We start from the raw sequence: 18,026 nt of genomic DNA on the forward strand, positions 1-18,026 counted from the left end.
GGGGGGGGGGGGGGGGGGGGGGGGGGGGGGGCCGGTACCCACGTGCTCCGCGAAGATGAGCAGGGCCGCCTGCTGGGCCGCCAGCTCCACGAGGAAGCCCGAGTTGTTGGCGAAGCTCCACACGTCCCCCTCATTCCCCGTGTAGAAGAAGATGGGCCCCTCGCCCCGGTTCCAGAACTGGTCTGCGGGGTGGAGGGGCGCGGGGTGAGGCCAGGCACGCGGGGCCGGCGCGACGGGCCGGGCGACTCACCTGACAGCAGGAAGCGCTGGCGGAAGGTCTTGTTGCCGAACCTCTCGTAGTTGAAGTGGTCCAGGAACTGCTCGAAATAGCCCTCCCGGAAGCCGGGCTCCGCGGGTCTGCGGGCTGGGGACGGGGATGCTCAGGGCCGGGCGGGCCGGGCGGGCCGGAGGGGCCTGGGGGGCTGCCGGGCCACACTCACCCCCAGCCTCCAGGCCGTGCAGCCCCAGCGCCAGCAGCAGGACCGGGGCCCAGGGAGGGGCCGGCCGCGCCACGGGCTTCCGATGCTGGGGACTCATGTCTGGCTTGGCTGGCAGTCGCGGGCGGTCACGTGAGCGGCGTCACATGACGGGGGGCAGAGTCGCGTGACCACCTGGGCGGGGCGGTTCCTCCGTGGGAAGGTCTGGAGCCCAGAGCAGGGTGGCCTTTCCCTCCCCGCGGGCCCAGTTTCTGGCCCCTTTGTGTCCAGGTCCCAGAGGTTCCTGGGAACCCAGTGCGTCCCCATGGAGACGGTGGCCATGGGGACACGTGAAGCAGGCCGAGGGCGCGCGGGGGCCGGGGAAGGGAGGAACGCATGCCACGTGGGTCCTGCAGTGGCCGCTGCCGGGGGCCCCAGGGAGGCGAGGACGCTGCGACAGGGCTGAGCGCCTCCTCCACGCTCACCGGTGGTCGCCCTCTCACTCGCGGATGTCGCTTGCGGCCACAGAGGCTCACCCTGCACCTCGTGCGGCCGCCACTGGCTGGGGGGGTCACCCCTGCCGCCCAACCCGTCCTAGCACTCCCAAGCCCCCTGACGACGCGGGGGACAGTCCTGGCTGCCACCATAGAAGGAGGGAGGAGAGGGCTGTGGGAAGACGGGTGTGGGGGCAGGCAGATCCCCTTGCAGAGGGACAGTGCTGCAGAGATGGACGCTAGGCAGGGGCTGGGCATGCGGGTGGGCTGGGAGACCCCAGAGGATGTGGGCGGGGCAGGAAAGCTGGGGAACTTCCACCCGCTCCTTCAAGTTTTGTCTATTGGGCCCATACAGCCCTGCAAGGACCAGGGGACAAGGACAACCAGAGGCCTCTGCTGGGAGCTTGGAGCCCCTCCTCCCCAGGGAGCGCCCAGAGGAGGGAAGGGGCTGCATTACTCCCTGGCGTCCAGTCCAGGGCCGGGCAACGGGACAGCTCAGCCACCTGTGGGGCCGTGTCCATCCAGTCCAGCCATAGGCCAAGAGCCAGGTCCAGAGCGCGGAGGGGGTGGCCGCCCCATCACTACTCCCAAGACTGTCCCTGGCCCGTCTGGGGTTGAGCACGGAGGACTGGCCACTTGGGTTGGCTCTTCTGCGGCCCCTCACAATGTCCCACGACTGTGGCTGTGTCTACCAGCATGGTGACAGTAACTGTCCCTGTCATGGCACAGCACATGGGTGTAATCACCTCGCAGTCATCCAGTGCCACAACACTGTCCCCCTCACAGTCCTCACCACGGTGCCTGGGACTGCATGCCAGGCTGCAGGCTCCAGCCTGGTTGGTGTCCAGTGGAAGGGGCTGACCTTGCAGACCCTCCGCTGGATGAGGGCAATGACAAGCCACAGGGATCCTCGGCCAGAACCTGGAGGCAGGACCCCTGCAGATGCCCCACAGGTGGGAGCCCCACCCTGGGCCGTGCACGCTTGGCCATGCCCACAGAACAGGCCAGAGGACAAGGGACGGTTCCTGGGGGGGGGGCCTTCTTCTCTTGTCTGTGGCCCAGGACTCGGTGCCCCTTCTGGGCAGCAAACAGGGTCTCTGAGCCTTGGAGGGGTGGGCACAGCCCAGGGGGCTGTGCTTGGGGCCAGTGGGCTCGGTTCTGCCTGGGAGCTGAGGGCTGGGCACAGCCACCCTGCCCACATCCCTCGGTGGGGCTGGAGCCTCTCACTGACCCTTCATGGCACACAGAGGCCAGGCGCCTTCAGTAAAGTGGCCTCTGACCCCAGGCCCAGTACCCACCCCACTCCTCCCACCCCCAGCTCAGCAGGCAGGGGCTGGCAGATCAGCAGACCCCCAGCATGGCCACTGCGGCAGGGGCCCCACCTCCCGTCCATGTCATCACTGCCTGGGCCACCGTCAGCCTGTGAGGGGCTCCACACGTCACCTAGAGGCCAGGCCCACACCTGCTGCGGATGCAGAGCTTCTCCAGGGCCTCCCCCGTCCCCCAGGGCTGGAGAGATGCTGGCTAGAGAACGAGAGGGGGCCCCAGGAGGGGAATCCTGGGGGTCTGGCCTGGGGGAGGCAAGAAGAACCTGAGCCCAAGCCCTCCCCCCGCAGACCACCCGTTCCCTCCAAACCACCCACGTAGCTCCTCCACACTGTGGCTCCCTCTGAGACCACCGACTACACCTGGTGGCCCCGAGCATGGGGGTACGTCTGTGGGTCCTGGAGCCCTCCCCCACTCTCCACAACTCATGGATTTGGGGGCCATGCCCAGCCCCCGACAGCCACCTGCTCTGACCCTCAGACCTCAGTGCTGTGTACGTCACCAACTCTCTAGTTCCTAAACTATTGCATCACCCCAAACAGAAACTGTAGCCATTAACCAATAACCCCCATTCTACACTTGCCACCGTGAATTCACCTACTCTGGGTGTGTCATATAAGTAAAATGATCCAACATCTGTCCTTTTCTGTCTGGCTCATTTCCTCCACATGACGCCTGTAAGGTGTTCATCCAGGTTGCGGCGTGTGTCAGAATTTCAGTTCCTTTTTATGGTTGATGCGTTGTCTGGACAGACCACAGTTTGTTTATCTGTTCATCCATCCACGGACACGCTTGGGGTTTTTGTTTGTTTGTTTGTTTGTTTGTTGTGGCGCTTGGGCTAATGTCTGGAATCCTGCCGACTGGGCCAATTGTCGAGCTAGGGCTGGGTCTGGAGCTCACAGACCCCTCAAGCCCGTTCACAGACTGGGTCACAAACCCTTCACACACCAGGCTGGGTCCCCAGACCCCTCACAGGCAGGTCTGTGAGCTGGGTGACCAGCAGACAGGTCCTTGGAAGCCATAGGTTGGAGAGCGTGGCTATTTGCGGCAGCGGCCACCCGAGGCAGTAAACCCCTGTCAGGCTGATCTGCATTTCCCCAATGACTAGTGATGTTGAGCACCTTTTCATGGGCTTATTTGTATATCTCCTTTGGAAAGATGACTTTTTTGTTGTTGTTGTCCTTTTTGAGACCGGCCACACCGCGCTCAGCCAGCGCTGTGAGCGCACCGGTCAGCCCTATATAGGATCCGAACCCGCGGCGGGAGCACGGCCTTGGCCCTAGAAAGATGTCTTTTTAAGTCCTTCACCCATTTTGAATTGTTTTTTGTTGTTGCTGAGTTTTATGAGTTTTGTTTTGTTTGGGGTTGGTTGGTTTGCTTGGTGGCTGGCCAGCACTGGCATCAAACCATGGACCTTGGTGTTACTAGCACCACGCTCTAACCACCTGAGCGAACCAGCCAGCCCCTATGAGTTTCTTTAATATTCTGAATATTAAATCCCTTATCATATATGTGATTTGCAAATATTTTCTCTGTGTTGCCTTTTTGCTCTGTGGATAGTGTCCTTTGATGCACAAAAGTTATTTTGATGAAGTCCAATTTATCTATTTCTTTTTTTTTTTCAGTCTGTAAGATATAATTTGAAATTATTTGGCTTCCAAAATAGATTGCTGTAAATGTACATATTTTGAGACTGAGCATTTTTACTTCAGTTAACTTTACCTCAAAACTTCTATTTTACTCACCATCCATTTTGTTTTGGCCTTTACATTACATTTAATTTTTATTTACTAGAAAAATTTGCCAAACTATTTTGAAAGTTAATAGCTAAACATAAACTCTTTAAATCTCAAAATCTGTTCCAGAAACAATCTTTTCCTAATTGCACTTGCAAATGTTTTAGCTTGCCTGTTTCCTGAATATAATTTATTTATTTGTTTTTTTAAATATTTTATTTTATTTATTGAATCAAAATTGATTATACATATTTTTGGGGTTGAACATTGAGATATGTTGATTAAATCAATATTACTAGCATATATATTGTTACAAATCGTAATTATTCTTTTTTTTTTTTTTTTTTTTTTAAAAGATGACCGGTAAGGGGATCTTAACCCTTGACTTGGTGTTGTCAGCACCACGCTCAGCCAGTGAGCGAACCGGCCATCCCTATATGGGATCCGAACCCGGGGCCTTGGTGTTATCAGCACTGCACTCTCCCGAGTGAGCCACGGGCCGGCCCATCGTAATTATTCTTTATGCCCCTTGTCCAACCTCTCCCCTTCCCCATTCCCTCCCCCTCCCCCCTCTAATTACCCTAGATTTCTTCTCTCCTTCTGAAAGAATAATGGTTACTCTGTTAACCTGTTGCCTAGATGATCTGTCCATTGCTGAGAGATGTGATCAGGTCCCCCAATAGTATCATAGAGCAGATGCTTCTTCTGTCACTCTGGAATGGGTTTTGTGGAATGAGACGTCCTCTTCTTTTCTTTGTCTCTGCTGGTGACTCTTCTTCTGTCAATGCACTCCAGTGGCTGGTGGACCATCTGCATGGTGGCTGTGGCATCTAGCCACTTTTGCAGCAGCCATGGTTATTATGGTGGCTGTGGTGGGCCACCCACATGGAGGTGCTGTTTTTGGCATGTTCCTTGGCACTGGCGGTGTGCCTGGTTGTGGGGTGTGTTTGGTCCCCTTCTCCTTGCCTCGGGTCCCTAGGCAGGTCCCAAGGCGCTGGCTCAGTGTGCCTTGTTGTGGTAGGGTGGTCCGATCCCCTTCTCCATGCCCCAGGACTGTGGGTGGGCCCCAAGGTGCTGGCGTTGTGTGCCTGGTTGTGGGAGAGAGGTCTGGTCCCCTTCTCCATGCCCCTGGTCCCTGTGTGGCCTCCGAGGTGATGGCATGTTGTGCCTGGTTGTGGGAGGGTGGTCTGGTCCCTGACTCCATACCCTAGGCCCCTGGGTGGGCCCCAAGGCACTGGCTCAGTGTACCTGGCTGTGGAAGGGTGGTCCGGTCTCCTTCTCCATGCCCTGGGTCTCTGGGCAGGGCCCAAGGTACTGGCGTGCTGTGCCTGGTTGTGGGAGGGTGGTCCGGTCCCCTTCTCCATGCCCTGGGACTGTGGGTGGGCCCCAAGGCGCTGGCTTGTTGTGCCTGGTTGTGGGAGGAGGGTCCAGTCCCCTTCTCCATGCCTCAGGTCCCTGGGTGGGCCCTGAAGCACTGGCACGGTGTGCCTGGTTGTGGGAGAGAGGACCAGTCCCCTTCTTCTTGCCCTGGTTCCCTGGGTGGGCTCCGAGTTGCTGGCATGTGGTGGCTGGCTGTGGGAGAGAGGTCCAGTCCCCAACTCTATACGTGAGCCCCAAGGCACTGGTTCAATGTGCCTGATTGTGGGATAGAGGTCTGGTCCCCTTCTCCATGTCCTGGGTCCCTGGGCAGGCCCCAAGGTGCTGGCATGGTGTGCCTGGTTGTGGGAGAGAGGTCCGGTCCCCTTCTCCATGTCCTGGGTCCCTGGGCAGGCCCCAAGGTGCTGGCATGGTGTGCCTGGTTGTGGGAGAGAGGTCCGGTCCCCTTCTCCTTGCCTCAGGTCCCTGGGTAGGACCCAAGGTGCTGGCGTGGTGTGCCTGGTTGTGGGAGGGGGCTCCAGTCCTCTTCTCCAAGCTTCAGGTCCCCAGGCTGGCCCTGATGCACTGGTGCCGTTTGCCTGGAAGTGGGAGTGGGGTCTGGTCCCCAGATCCAAGCCTCCAGTTCCCAGGCAGGCCCCAAGGTGCTGGTGGTGTGCCTGGGCCAGAACTAATTTTTTGTCCTTTGCTTCTAACATGGGGGAACTTCCTGTGGGAACCAGTACTTGAGCTGTGTGTCTGTTTAAATTGCTGCTTTGCTGCTGTTTCCCTAGGGAAGGCTTTTTGTGCAGCTCAGTGTTTCATGGTTGACCTTATAGGCACTTCCGGCTCTCCAGGGACCCAGTGGTTCTGTGTTCTGTAGAATCTCTGATCTGGGCCTGAGTTTTTTCATCAAACTGTACCCCATGCAATTCTGCATTCCTGACCAGTCTCCTCTGAGTGGTCCTGTGCTGATTGGGGGCAGATAAGCGGTCCTTGCTGTGTCCAGGCCCTGTGCCAGTCCCTTGCAATGACTCACCGGCCTCTGAATGGCTCCCTTTTTTGAGCTGTTCTGGCTTCTTGCTCCTGCATGAGTTCACATGAACCCTATTAGTGGTCTTGCTGTCCTGGAGGCCGCCAAGGCCCTCTTCTCCCCTGCTGCCTCCAAGCAACTCCATCTGAAGGGCACAGCTGCGGCTTCTGCTGGCTCCTGCTCCGTGTGCTCAGCAGCTCCAGCCTTAAAGCAGCTGCGCCCTGAAATGCTCAGAGTAGCTTTTTCTTTCTCTCATCGTAGTTTCTCCCACCTTCATGAACTCCGTGGGTCTCTCCTCCTCTTCCCCTGAGCTCCAGCAGCCCTGGCTTGGCTGATGTTACATTTTTATAGTTGTAAATTTGGTTGATTTGTGGGAGAGAGTGACGCTGCAGACCGTCTATTCTGCCATCTTGCTTGGATCCTATTTCTTCTTTTGTTGATTGTGCTTTTGTGTCATATCTAAGAATCTATTGCCAAATTCAAGGTTATGAAGATTTACCTCTATGTTTCTTTCCAGGTTTTATGGTTTTAGCTATTATACTTAGGTCATTGATCCATTTCGAGTTAATTTTTGTATATGGTGTTGGGTAAGGGTCCAACCCCATTCTTTTGCATGTGTACATCCAGTTGTCCCAACAGCATGTGTTGAAGACACTGTTCTTTTCTCCCATTGGATAGACTTATCACCCTTGCAAGGATCAACTGGCCACAGATGTGGGTTTCTGTCTGGACACTCCTATTCCATTGGTCTATTTGTCTGCCCATATGCCAACACCATACTGTTTGTTTGTTAGTTTGTTTTTGTTTTTGGTGGCTGGCCAGCCATACTGTTTTGAGTACTGTAGTTTGTAGTTAGTTTTTAATTGGGAAGTGTGACTTCAACTTTGTTCCTCTTTTTCCAGACTATTTTGGTTGTTTGCAGTCCCTTGCAATTTCATATGAATGTGAGGTTTAGCTTTTCCATTTCTGAAAAAATTTCTGTTGGAATTTTGATAGGGATTCTGTCAAATTTGTAGATTGTTTTGGGAATTATTAACATCTTAACAATAAATATTAAGTCCTCCTACCCATGAAGAAAGGGTATCTTTCCACTTATTTAGATTTTCTTTAATTTCTTTTAGCAGTGTTTTGTAATTGTCAGTGTACAAGTATTTCATGTCCCTGATTAAGTTTATATCTAGGTATTTGATTCTTTTAAATGCTACTGTGAATTTAATTGTTTTCTTAATTTCCTTATTGGATTGTTCATTGCAGGTGCATAGAAACACAACTGATTTTGTTTGTTGATCTTGTAGACTGCAGATTTACTGAATTTGTTTACTAGCTCTAGTAGCTTTCTTGTAGATTCATTGGGATTTTCTATATACAGGATCATATTATCTGTAAATAGTAATAGTTTTATGTCTTTCTTTCCAGTTTGCAAGCTTCATTTCTTTTTCTTGTCTAATTGCTCTGGCTAGAACTATGTTGAAGAGCAGTAGTGAAAGCGGACATCCTCACCTTGTTCCTGATCTTAGAAGAAAAGTTTTCAGGCTTTTCCACTGAGTATGAAGTTAGCTGTGGGTTTTTCATAAATACCCTTTATCATGTTGAGCAAGTTCTCTTCTGTATTAGTCCGTTTTGTGTTGCTATAACAGAATACCTGAGACTGGGTAATTTATAAAGAAAATGACACTTACTGCTTACAATTTCTCAGGCTGGGGAATCCAAAGTCCATCTGGTGGTGGTGACAGTTGGGTAACTGTGTCTCACATTGGAAAATGGTGGAAGGAGAGAGAGAGAGACAGACAGACAGACAGACAGACAGACTCTTCTCTTCTTTTAAAGCCCTCAGAACTACACCCGTGCCCACTATTTTTAATCCATTCACTACAGCACGGTCTTACAATCCAATCACCTCTTTAAGGCTCCACCTTTCGATTACCATAATAGGATTTCTCACCTTCAACAGTCACAGTAGGGATTAAGCTTCTAATATATGAAACTTGGGGCACAATTGAAGCTTCAGTGAGTTTTGGGGGGACATAATCCAATCCACTACACCTTCTATTCCTAATATTATGATTGTTTCTAACATGAAGGGTGTTGGATTTTATAATATGCCTCTCCCATGTCAGCTGAGGTGCTTGTGTATTTTTCTGCCCTTTGTTCAATTATGAGGCTTATTACATTAATTTTCTTTCTTTCTTTTTTTTTTTTTTAAAAGATGACCGGTAAGGGGATCTTAACCCATGACTTGGTGTTGTCAGCACCACGCTCAGCCAGTGAGCGAACCGGCCATCCCTATGTGGGATCCGAACCTGGGGCCTTGGTGTTATCAGCACCTCACTCTCCCGAGTGAGCCACAGGCCGGCCCTACATTAATTTTCTTAAATGGAGCCACGCTTGCACCCTGCGATAAATTCCACTTGGTCACAGTGCATAGATCTTTCAATATGCTGTTGAATTTGACGTGCCAGTTTTTATTAACGGTTTTGCAACAATATTCATAAGGAATATTGTTCTGTAGTTTTCTTTTATAATGATGTCTTTATCTGGCTTTGGTATCAGGATCATGCTATCCTCAGAATGAGCTATGAAGTGTTACTGTCTCTTTGTCACCTCTCTTCCCCTGGGTGATGGAGATGCAAAGGATTGCTCAAAGCCCGTTTTTTCTGAGCAGTGAGAAGCCCTGAAGGGGTTAATTTTCCAGGAACCCTCAAGAGAGAGGCATTCCTCCTTGGAAAAATAATACCCGACTGGGATCTTTTCCCAGTATTTATTCTCCAGGCCAGAAAGTTACAGAAAAGGAACATAGGTGGAGTCATGGCTAAGAATAGTTTAACAATAGATGCTGGTAACATCAGTGAGATAACAAAGTGACATTCCATGATGCAATTGGCAAAAGGTTAAGTCAATCCACCAACAAAAGCTTGTTCTTAGCAAATACTGTCTTTTACTACAGCAATTTCCTCAGTATGTTTACGTAACAATTAAGTAACTTTAAGTTAACCTGCATCAAGGACGTCTGTCCTTGAGCCAGCAATTTGCTGTGTTACAATTCTTTATCTACAACAGAAACTTTAGCCTGGGGAAAGTTTTCTGTCTTTTGCAAGCTTAACATTTCTATATGTAATTTTTAAAAAGTTTGGTTAAACCTGAAACTACAGGGCTTTGGAAGCTAGGCCCTGTGAAACACATTTGCTTTAGAAATGTTAGTACACTCCACAATGAAGCTAGTTGAAGTTTCCTCTTCAACTTTCTGGAAAACTTTGAGAAAGATTGGTGTTAATTCTTCTTGAATGTTTGGTAGATTTCACCAGTGAAACCATCAGGATGTGGTATTTTCCTTGTGGGAGGTTTATTATTATTGTGTCAATCTCTCCATATAGATCTGCTGAGATTTCTGTATCTACTTGAGTTAGTTTAGGTAATTGATGTGTTTCTGGGAATATGTCCACTGTCCTGGCATCAGGACACAGAAGGAGCCCCTCTGGGCAGGGTCCTCTCTGACCCCACGTGAGTGAAACTGACAGTGGGTGGAGTGGGGGGACTGACACTGGCCAGTGCCATGGATAGAATTAAGGGGGTGGGAAGGGCAGCAGTGGAGCGCAGGGAAGGTTGGGGGCACAGAAGCCATAGTGGGAATTGTGGGCAGCACACGCTTGTCAAGGGCGCCACATGACAGCCCCTGGTCCCCGACCACCTGTCTGGGGCCTGCGCAGGCATTGTCCCTCTCGGGCCTTGTAGGTCTCTGGTCAAAGGGGACGGGGACAGCACTCCCACAGGCCACGGGGGCAGCGCAGCGAGCCAAGGCCTTCGAAGCAGCAGGCAAGTGCTGCAGAGTGTCCTGTTGCTGCTGTTCCGGGAGCCCGGCACGGGGACAGTCCCCTCTCACTCTGCTGTCGGCCCGACAGGGTGGCTCGGGAAAGGGGGGAGGCCGGACCGCCAGCCGTCTGCCTCCACGGCTGTAGCCGCAGGAAGGCCCGAGCCCTGCTCCCCGTCCTCAGACCCTCCCCTCCCAGGCATTAAGAATGGCCCTGCCCAGGACGTCACTGCACACCATGGGGGGGTCATCCGCCTAACTCAGCTCTGGCCGCCAGTTTTTAAACTTTGATCTTGAAATCAAAGCTTAATGAAGACGGAGCGTGACGGTCTGTCCACACGGAAACCCTTTCAGACCCGACGCCGGTGTCACCGCACTCCGCGGGCCCGCCCCGGCCAGCGCTCGGCGGACGGGCCGAGACCGGAAGTCTGCGCGGCAGGTGCGCGGCGCGCACAGGTGAGCTGGCGTCGAGCTGGCCGCAGCGCTGCCGCCCTGCCGGAGGACGTGGGGTGGCGACGCGCGGAGCTCACGGCGTGCCCGCGCTCTGCCCTGACCCCGTGGCCGGCTCTCCGATCTGTCTGCGCGACGTGAGCATCTGTGTTCCCGGGAGCCCGTCTCTCTGCGTGTCTTTCCACGCGGACATGTACCTGCTGCGGGAAGAGGGGACGGGGTCACGGCGGCTGGAGACCGCGGCGGAAGCAACAGCCGGGCCCCTCCCTCCGGCTGCCAGCGGTCGCGAGCGCAGCGCGCATGCGCCCTTTGAGGACCGCCCTCGGAGGATACCGCGCCTGCGCCGAGCGTTCATGGCCCGCCCATCCGCGAAGCCGAGCGCGGGCCGTGGCCTCCACCTGTCCCGCCCCCTGCCCGAGCGCCTCGCGTGGTTGCTGCTGCCGCCGCCTGGCTGGGTCCGCCGGACGTCTCCGGGGAGCGCCCCGGGGGAAGCACTCACGGGGCGCGGCAGCACCTGCGGCCGCGGGGTCTCCGCCTCCACCGTGCGGACCCCGCCCGGCTCGCCCGAGTCTGCCCCGGAAGACCCGCAGGGCCCCCGAGCATCCCTCCCGCACGGTTGTGTGGCCCGAAAAGACACCCAGGGCCGGGCGCTGCAGAATCAGCGAATGCACTGAGGCATGGCAGAAGACTGCGACTCGGGCACGCGAGCGGGCGCGGGCCACAGGCACATCCCGGGGTCGGGGACGCGGGGTCTTCTTCCACCTAAGCTGCTCCGAAAGCAAGGGCTCTGCAGGGGCTGGCGGGAGCCGACCCTGCCAGCGCTCGTCTGGAAGACTGCGGGCCGGAGAGCTCGCGTGTAGTCCGGCTACGCGCACGTGCGTGCCAGGGCTCCTGGTTCACGGTCTCCCCGCGGCTCTCGGTCACCAGCGAAACGGTGGCATCTGAAGGATGCAGTGCAGGAAGGCGAGTCACCAACTGTCAGCGCTGAGGGCGCAGACGCCCACCCCTGCCAGGCCCCCGAGACGCCGGAGAGGAGCTGGACGCGAGCACGAGAGGATTCCTGGGCACCCCGGAGTGGTCCCCGGCTTCCTGTGTGGACGTTGGCGGGCACCAGCCCCCGGACACACAGTCGTGGACACCTGGTCTCTGTCCCCACCACTGTGCGCTGGTCAAAAACTGCCCTCGCCGCGGTGGCGGTCAACTGCAGCATCTTATCTACCGCAGATGGCCCATACAAAGTCACACAGAAAACCAAGAAGTCAACTGTCTTTTAAAACTCAGTTGTCCCACTGGTGGACGCCTGGGTTAGGGATGGTGGGGCGTGTGATCTTTTTGTTTTTGGCACAGGGGTGCATCTCAATTGCCGGGGTGGGTGCACTCATCACTACATGTGGTGACTTCACATAGGACCAGTGTCACATGTCACATTCTGGAGTTTGATATCGGCCTGTCATCATGTGAGATGCAACCACGGGGGGAAACTGGGTGAAATGTTTACAGGAACAGTAAAGGCTTTCTCTGCAACTTTTTGTGAAATATAATTATCTAATAACTTTTTTAAAAAGTGAGCTGTTTCAAGAATTTACCCAACTAATGGCACTGTGTGGCAAACAGGTTGCTAACTGTTCCACTTATGGCCTGAGGAGTGGCTGTGGGCAGGACCCTGGCTGGGGCCTCTGCTTGCCTGTGGAGCAGCTCAGAGAAGGGCCCTAAGGCATGAGGTTTGCAGCGAGCAGACTGGCAGAGCCTGGGTGGAAGCAGAAGTCACCCTCTGGCTTCATTCCCAACGGAGGCAAGTGTGGGCCTGAACGCCGTTCTGCCAAGTCACTGTGTGCCTCTGTACAATCAGGTGCATCCGAACCCAGCCTTGCAGATAACACCCCTCCCCTGAGGAAGCATATGGGGATGAGTGGAGCCCCTCTAGTCCGGGGCTGGGGGCTGTGGTAGAGGGGACACGACGACTTGGCAGCAGACTGCATTTCAATGCTGCTCTTCACTTTAGCAGGTAGGAACGCAGGTGCCAATCAACAGAAGCTCTGTGCTCTAGAGCAGCAACGCGGGGGAAGCGACCGGGGACTGGCTGGTCCGCCCCAGCTTCATGGGAGTGCAGGGCACCAGATATGGAGGCCCCATCCCAAGAGCATGGGAGGAGCCTGAGCACCAAGATCTGTGACAAGCTCCAGGCGGGCCAGGGTGGGGCTGGAGCTCCTGCACCAGCTGCCTCCCAGATCAATCATCAGGCAGCACAGGAGCCACTGGTACGGGTCCCCTGGTTCTTGGGGGAAGCGCGTACAACTCAGCAATGGAAACCCACCACAGGTGTGGCTGAGAGGCCGAGGCCTTGGGGAGAGACAGAGAAGGCGGCAGGCGTCTCTGGCATGCGCCCAGCTGCTCACGGAGCCAACCTTTATCGTGGACTGTGGGTCCCTGCTGTTGGCCTTGGCTGGGCATGCAGGATGGGTGGAGGGATTAGCTGTGACCCCCCAGTTACTGGTTCGGCTGCCAACCAGGACCTTCGAACATGCCCCCTGTGAAGGAATGAGACCTGTTCACCTCGTTCCGTTTCCTCCTCTGTGGTCTGCAGAACGGTGTCTTGGCTGTGGCAGTGGCGCCTGCTCATCCTCAGCTGAGAATACAGTGGACGTCTGTTGGCCAGCGCTAGCTTCCACAGGGAAGTCCCCTCGGCTGCTCTTCCCAGACGACGCCCGTCCCTCAGGCCCCACCCCAAAGCCTCCTCTCAGCCTCATTCTCTGAGTTCCCAAGTCCCTCTGCCTCCCAGCTGGATCCCGCAGCAGGCCAACGGTCTCTTGTGTCCGTGGGTGACAGGAGAGGTCCCGCCCTCGTGGAGTAAACCTGAGCATTTCCCTCTGTGTTCCACAGGCTGGGAATGCACAGCACCCTGCTTTCCTAAGCAGAGGACCCTAGGGTGGCAGGTCTGGGAGCGAGTCAGGACTTCTGTGGCCGCAGCACCCTGGCCTGGTCCTCATCCAGGATAAGCGGGGATGGGAACACCTGGCCTTGCAGGTGCACTTCCAAGCCCTGGAAATGAGCGAGTCACTGTAGCCAAATGTCCACCTCTGGGCTACCCACAGCCCTTCCAGCTGCACCAAGGAACCACAGCCCAGGGTAGGATCCCAGTTCTGCCTGGAGTCAGGGACGGGCACATTTAGGAAAGCTTCCAGGAGTAAGGATGAATGCACATCCTAAGGCCACCCAAGACCCCAGGCCAGCATGAGACCCTCCCAACAAACTCAGGCCTGACCTGACCCAAGTGGCACAGAGCCAGGCCCAGTCAGAGGGTCAGCAGAGAGCTGGTGTTCCTCCCTTAACAGGGCTCCCACAGAAGCCTGACTGGCCCCTGCCTCATACCCTCCCAGAACCTACAAAGGCCTCTGGACACGTCATCCCACCTCACCCCACATCCTGGAATATCCTCTGCAACTTAAGGGACCATTTACCCTGTTGGTAAACTGAGGCAGAGCTGTGACTTCTTCACCCCAGCCCAGACAGTATTCCTGTGATTCATGCAAGCCTGACCCAGAAAAACCCCAGACAAGGATGGGCACCTACCTCTCCAGAGTAAGATACCAAGGGTGATATCTCACAGATGGCCGGAGGATCTCCATTTTGGGGCAAGCTAGAGGGAGTCCACTTGTCAGCATCTGCCTTGGGGGTGCATGTCCTGGGCTCTCCCCCCAGCCCCCTAACAAGAGGTGGCCCAGTGCCCAGCCCAGCAGGCCTACCTCCACACACCTGGCTCCTGCAACCCCTTTCTCTGGACACCCCAAACCCTGAGCAAACTTTCCCCTGCTGAGTGACAAATCCTGATTTAGGGTAGAAGGCACCCTCACAGGCATTGCATGCAGGGCCCGGGCAGATAAACTTAGGTGGTGGCTACACACAATTGGGAAGACAAAAATCAAATGTACTTTTCTTTCCCAGCCCTGAAAGAAACTGCCCTGCTGTCTTCTCAATGGCATGCCCAGGTCTCAGTTTCAAAGCTTACGAATAAGCTGGGGAGGGCTAAATCCCCAGCATCCCCCAGAACCCTGAGCAGAAATTGAGGAGTTAGGCCAAGTGGCTGAACCAGTGGTCACTGTGCCACCTGGGGCTGGCTGGCACATGGCCACCTGCACTTGGTATGGTGCTCGGACAGCAGCAGAGCCAGCATGGCCCTGGGGCTAAGGACTGGGCCCTGACACCGCTCCCCACTTCGGGCTGCACCCTAGGGCCCACGCTCACCAGGGCAGCTCGGGAAGCTGGGCCCCATCTGCATCCAGGAAGCGGGCCCCAGCCTGCAGAGCCCACTGGTAGTGCTGAGCCAGCAGCGCCCGCCGCGCGGTGGAGGGGTTGTCCCTGTCAGCCGAACTGGCGTTCTTTAGCGGGGAGAACTCCTCCTCCCGTAGCACTTCAAAAGCAACAAAGTTCCTGGTGGGGAAAAGGGCTGCTTATCCCACGTCCCAGCCCAGAGGCCCTGGTGTGGGCAGGCGAGGGCTGGGCGGAGTTGACCGTGACTGACCGGGTCTGTTCCCACGAGCAGCAGGCTGAGGAGGCCCCACAGGCACTGACCGAGTTTTTGCTCCTGAGATCCCAGGGATGCCTCAAGCTCTCCCTCCCACTCCCATCTGCCAAAGGCGCAGACCCTGGGACCCCAGAGTGAGGGCCAAATGCCCTGCGAGCCATCCCAGCAACCTGGCCTGGAAACACCTCCTAACCCTGGGTGAGGCCAACGAAGGGAGGGCCCAGGAGGTGGAACCACTGTCCCCCGAGAACTCAGCTGCCCCGACGGTCCCTACGCTCCCAGCCCCGCACGGCATGGGGACTTCCTCTTGGGGCAAGTACCCTCTGGACTTCTCCCGAGACCTGCCTGCAGCCCTCCAGTCCCCTCGGTACCCTCACTGAGCCGCCACCTCCCTTCCCGGCTGGGCCTCACAACCCACCACCAAAACGGAGAGAGAAGGAAAAACAAATGACTTCTGCCACTGACTCAGCAAACCGGAGCGCGTCAAACACAAACTTCTCCATCTTAATCCCATTCGGCTTTAGCGGCTTTACCAGATTTCCCTCCTCATCCACGTACGGGACCTTCTTCACAGCCACATGTGGCTCCAGCAAGGGCTCAAACTCCCTGGGGGGCAGGAGGGCAAAAAGCGGGAAAGTCGCAGTTCAGAGAGGACACCCCTGGGAACTCCGTCCCCACCTCTGGGCACACCCGGCCGGGGGGGGGCAGGCTGGCAGATGGATACCACAGGGCACAGAAGCAGCAGGAACCGAGCCAGACCCCTGGGGAAGCACAGGTCTTTTCCCTGCACCCCCAGTGCGCCAGATGCCATCGGCCACATCCCTGCCCAGGTTAACAGAAACTGGCAAGCCATGGGCAGAGGTGGCACCTGTGGGCAACGGGGCAGTACCACAGACAGGGCAGGCAGACCTGACTACAGAGCCTTCTACCAGCTGCTCACAGGTCACAGCTCACATCGCACCTCCAGTGCCTCTGGCTTGTTTAAACGAGAGAAGCTTTCTCCACCCCAACCCATCAACCACTTGCCACCGCAGCCCAGCTGAGCCCAGCCTCCATGCTGCAGCTACTTGCCACCGCAGCCCAGCCGAGCCCAGCCTCCATGCTGCAGCCCAGAGGCCTCACTCAGCCTGGCCTGGTCCTAGCAGTCCTTGGTCAGCGCAGATTGCTCTAGCTAGGCTCCAGGCACTTGCCACCGCAGCCCAGCTGAGCCCAGCCTCCATGCTGCAGCCCAGAGGCCTCAGCCTGGCCTGGTCCTAGCAGTCCTTGGTCAGCGCAGATTGCTCTAGCTAGGCTCCAGGGCCACCTGTGCCCACACCTGGTCACCCTCTGGAGGAAGCCTCTGGTGAAGAAGTGGTTGCAGATGTTGGCAGTGCAGTAGAGAAGGCCCCCGTCGGGGGCGCGCAGCCCCGCTGTCTCAGGGCTTATCTCGCTGTACTCCACCACCTGGGGCACACCGTCCACCTGGCACACCACGCCCACGGGCTCCTCTGGGTATGCCTTTTCTACCACCTGCAGCCGCGACAGGGGGTGGGCACGGAGGGCTGGGCGTGGTGGGGCTGGGCAGAGGGGGTGGGTCAGGTCGGGTCAGGGAGCTCACCTTGGCGCCACAGTCAGCACCCTGCAGCACACAGAAGCCTATGAAGACGGGGTCGGCCAGCCGCACCAAGATATTATCCACGCAATACACGTGCACAAACTCCACTCCACGGTGCTCCATGTCCTCCAGGATCTGGTGGTCCGCCAATGCGCAGTACAGGCCCCCGTTGCCATCTGCGGAGGAAGAAAGGAACCAGCCCCAGCCTGCTAGTCCCAGGGAAGCCCCGACCTCCTGCCTAAGGCAGTTCCCGGTCAACATCCAAAAAATCCCATGGTTGCGCCAGTCAACAGATGGGCATCAAGGCCCAGAGAGGGGAGGCAACTTGCCTAGGACCACACAGCTTCCCCGCAGCATTCTGAACTCTGACCCAGGCCTCCTGACCTTCACTCCGACTTCTAGGCTCGGCCGTCCCTCCCTGTCTCAGGGGTGGGCCTTACCTGGGGCCATGGCAACTTTGTCTTTCCGCTCCAGGATGGCCCTGCCATCGAAGGTCACCGCAGGCAGCATGCGCTGCTCAAACATGACCACGTTGGCGGGGTCTAGGTGGAAGAAGTCGTGCTCCTTGAAGAAGGCGGCTGTGGGCCCCAGGGTGAACTCGCTGGTCATGATGTACCTGCGGGGAGGCAGGGGTGAGCCGGCCTCCGGGGGCCCTGGGCCCTCAGGAGGTGGGGATCAGAGTGGTCCCACCCACCGGGGCCGGGTCAGGCCTCAGTCTGGGTGCATGCTGGCCTCTGTCCAGGACTGGGGCTGGGGCTCAGGCCTTGGCGTGGGCCAGGCCTGGGGCCACAGGAGGAGGGGTCATTCTGGGGCCCAGGTAGGGCAGGGAGCACACACCAGGGCACGGTGCAGCTGGTCCCGTGGCGCTCGCTGGCCAGTTGCTCCACCCGCCGAATCCGCTCCGCCTGCAGCTGGTACAGGGTCTTCCGGCTGGGCAGCCCCACACGATACATGCCCTTGGGGTAGGTCACGCCCAGGCGAGTGCCTTGCCCGCCGGCCAGCAGCAGGACGGCCACCTTGTTCAGGGCAATCTGGCGGAAACCTGCGGCAAGGGGCGCTATGAGGGGACGCCTTGGACTGGACACCCAACGGCCACGTCCCTCAAGAGCGAGCCACACCTGGGCCTGGTAGGGCCAACTGAGCTCCAAGCCCAAGCTCTTCCCCACCCCACTCTGCGCCCGACCCCTTCCGGCCCGCAAGGGGCGCCGCGTCACCCGGACCCCGGCCCGCCCACCTTCCTCCTCCCAGCGCCGCCGCGTCTCGGGGTCGCAGCGGCTCCCGCTGCCCACGCGCTCCC

At 56.8% G+C, this 18,026-nt stretch overlaps 2 protein-coding genes across 2 annotated transcripts in view; both read right to left on the minus strand.

The window, feature by feature from the left end:
- The window catches only part of DPP7 (dipeptidyl-peptidase 7), a 4,099-nt gene extending 3,562 nt beyond the window's left edge, over positions 1-537 (minus strand). The window contains exons 1-3 of the mRNA XM_008576506.1: positions 441-537; positions 251-364; positions 43-182 (exon numbers count right to left, since the gene is read on the minus strand). Of these exons, the coding sequence (XP_008574728.1) occupies positions 43-182; positions 251-364; positions 441-537 (351 nt within the window). The remainder of the gene's footprint in view (positions 1-42; positions 183-250; positions 365-440) is intronic.
- A 12,329-nt stretch (positions 538-12,866) lies between these two features.
- UAP1L1 (UDP-N-acteylglucosamine pyrophosphorylase 1-like 1) lies at positions 12,867-17,739 on the minus strand. The gene is made up of 8 exons (XM_008576495.1): positions 17,567-17,739; positions 17,170-17,345; positions 16,733-16,905; positions 16,451-16,644; positions 15,601-15,741; positions 14,856-15,041; positions 14,184-14,250; positions 12,867-13,652 (listed from the first exon to the last, which is right to left on the minus strand). The coding sequence occupies exons 1-8, from the start codon at positions 17,680-17,682 to the stop codon at positions 13,560-13,562; spliced, it is 1,146 nt and encodes a 381-aa protein (XP_008574717.1). The 5' UTR covers positions 17,683-17,739; the 3' UTR covers positions 12,867-13,559.
- Between the last annotated feature and the right edge of the window lie 287 nt (positions 17,740-18,026).

The sequence above is a fragment of the Galeopterus variegatus genome, unplaced genomic scaffold (genome assembly GCF_000696425.1).
Source record: "Galeopterus variegatus unplaced genomic scaffold, G_variegatus-3.0.2 Scaffold1360, whole genome shotgun sequence".
NCBI classification, from domain to species: Eukaryota; Metazoa; Chordata; class Mammalia; order Dermoptera; family Cynocephalidae; genus Galeopterus; species Galeopterus variegatus.

What these genes read in the sequence shown, in the direction of transcription:
- UAP1L1 (XM_008576495.1), bottom strand. Translation starts at nt 17,682, where the DNA reads ATGTATCGTGTGGGGCTGCCCAGCCGGAAGACCCTGTACCAGCTGCAG. An exon ending in ACCAGCTGCACCGTGCCCTG is followed by an intron (nt 17,346 to 17,566) that starts GTGTGTGCTCCC and finishes GCCTCCCCGCAG; the next exon opens with GTACATCATGACCAGCGAGT. An exon ending in GACGCGCTCCGGTTTGCTGA is followed by an intron (nt 15,042 to 15,600) that starts GTCAGTGGCAGA and finishes TTTCCCCACCAG; the next exon opens with GAACTTTGTTGCTTTTGAAG.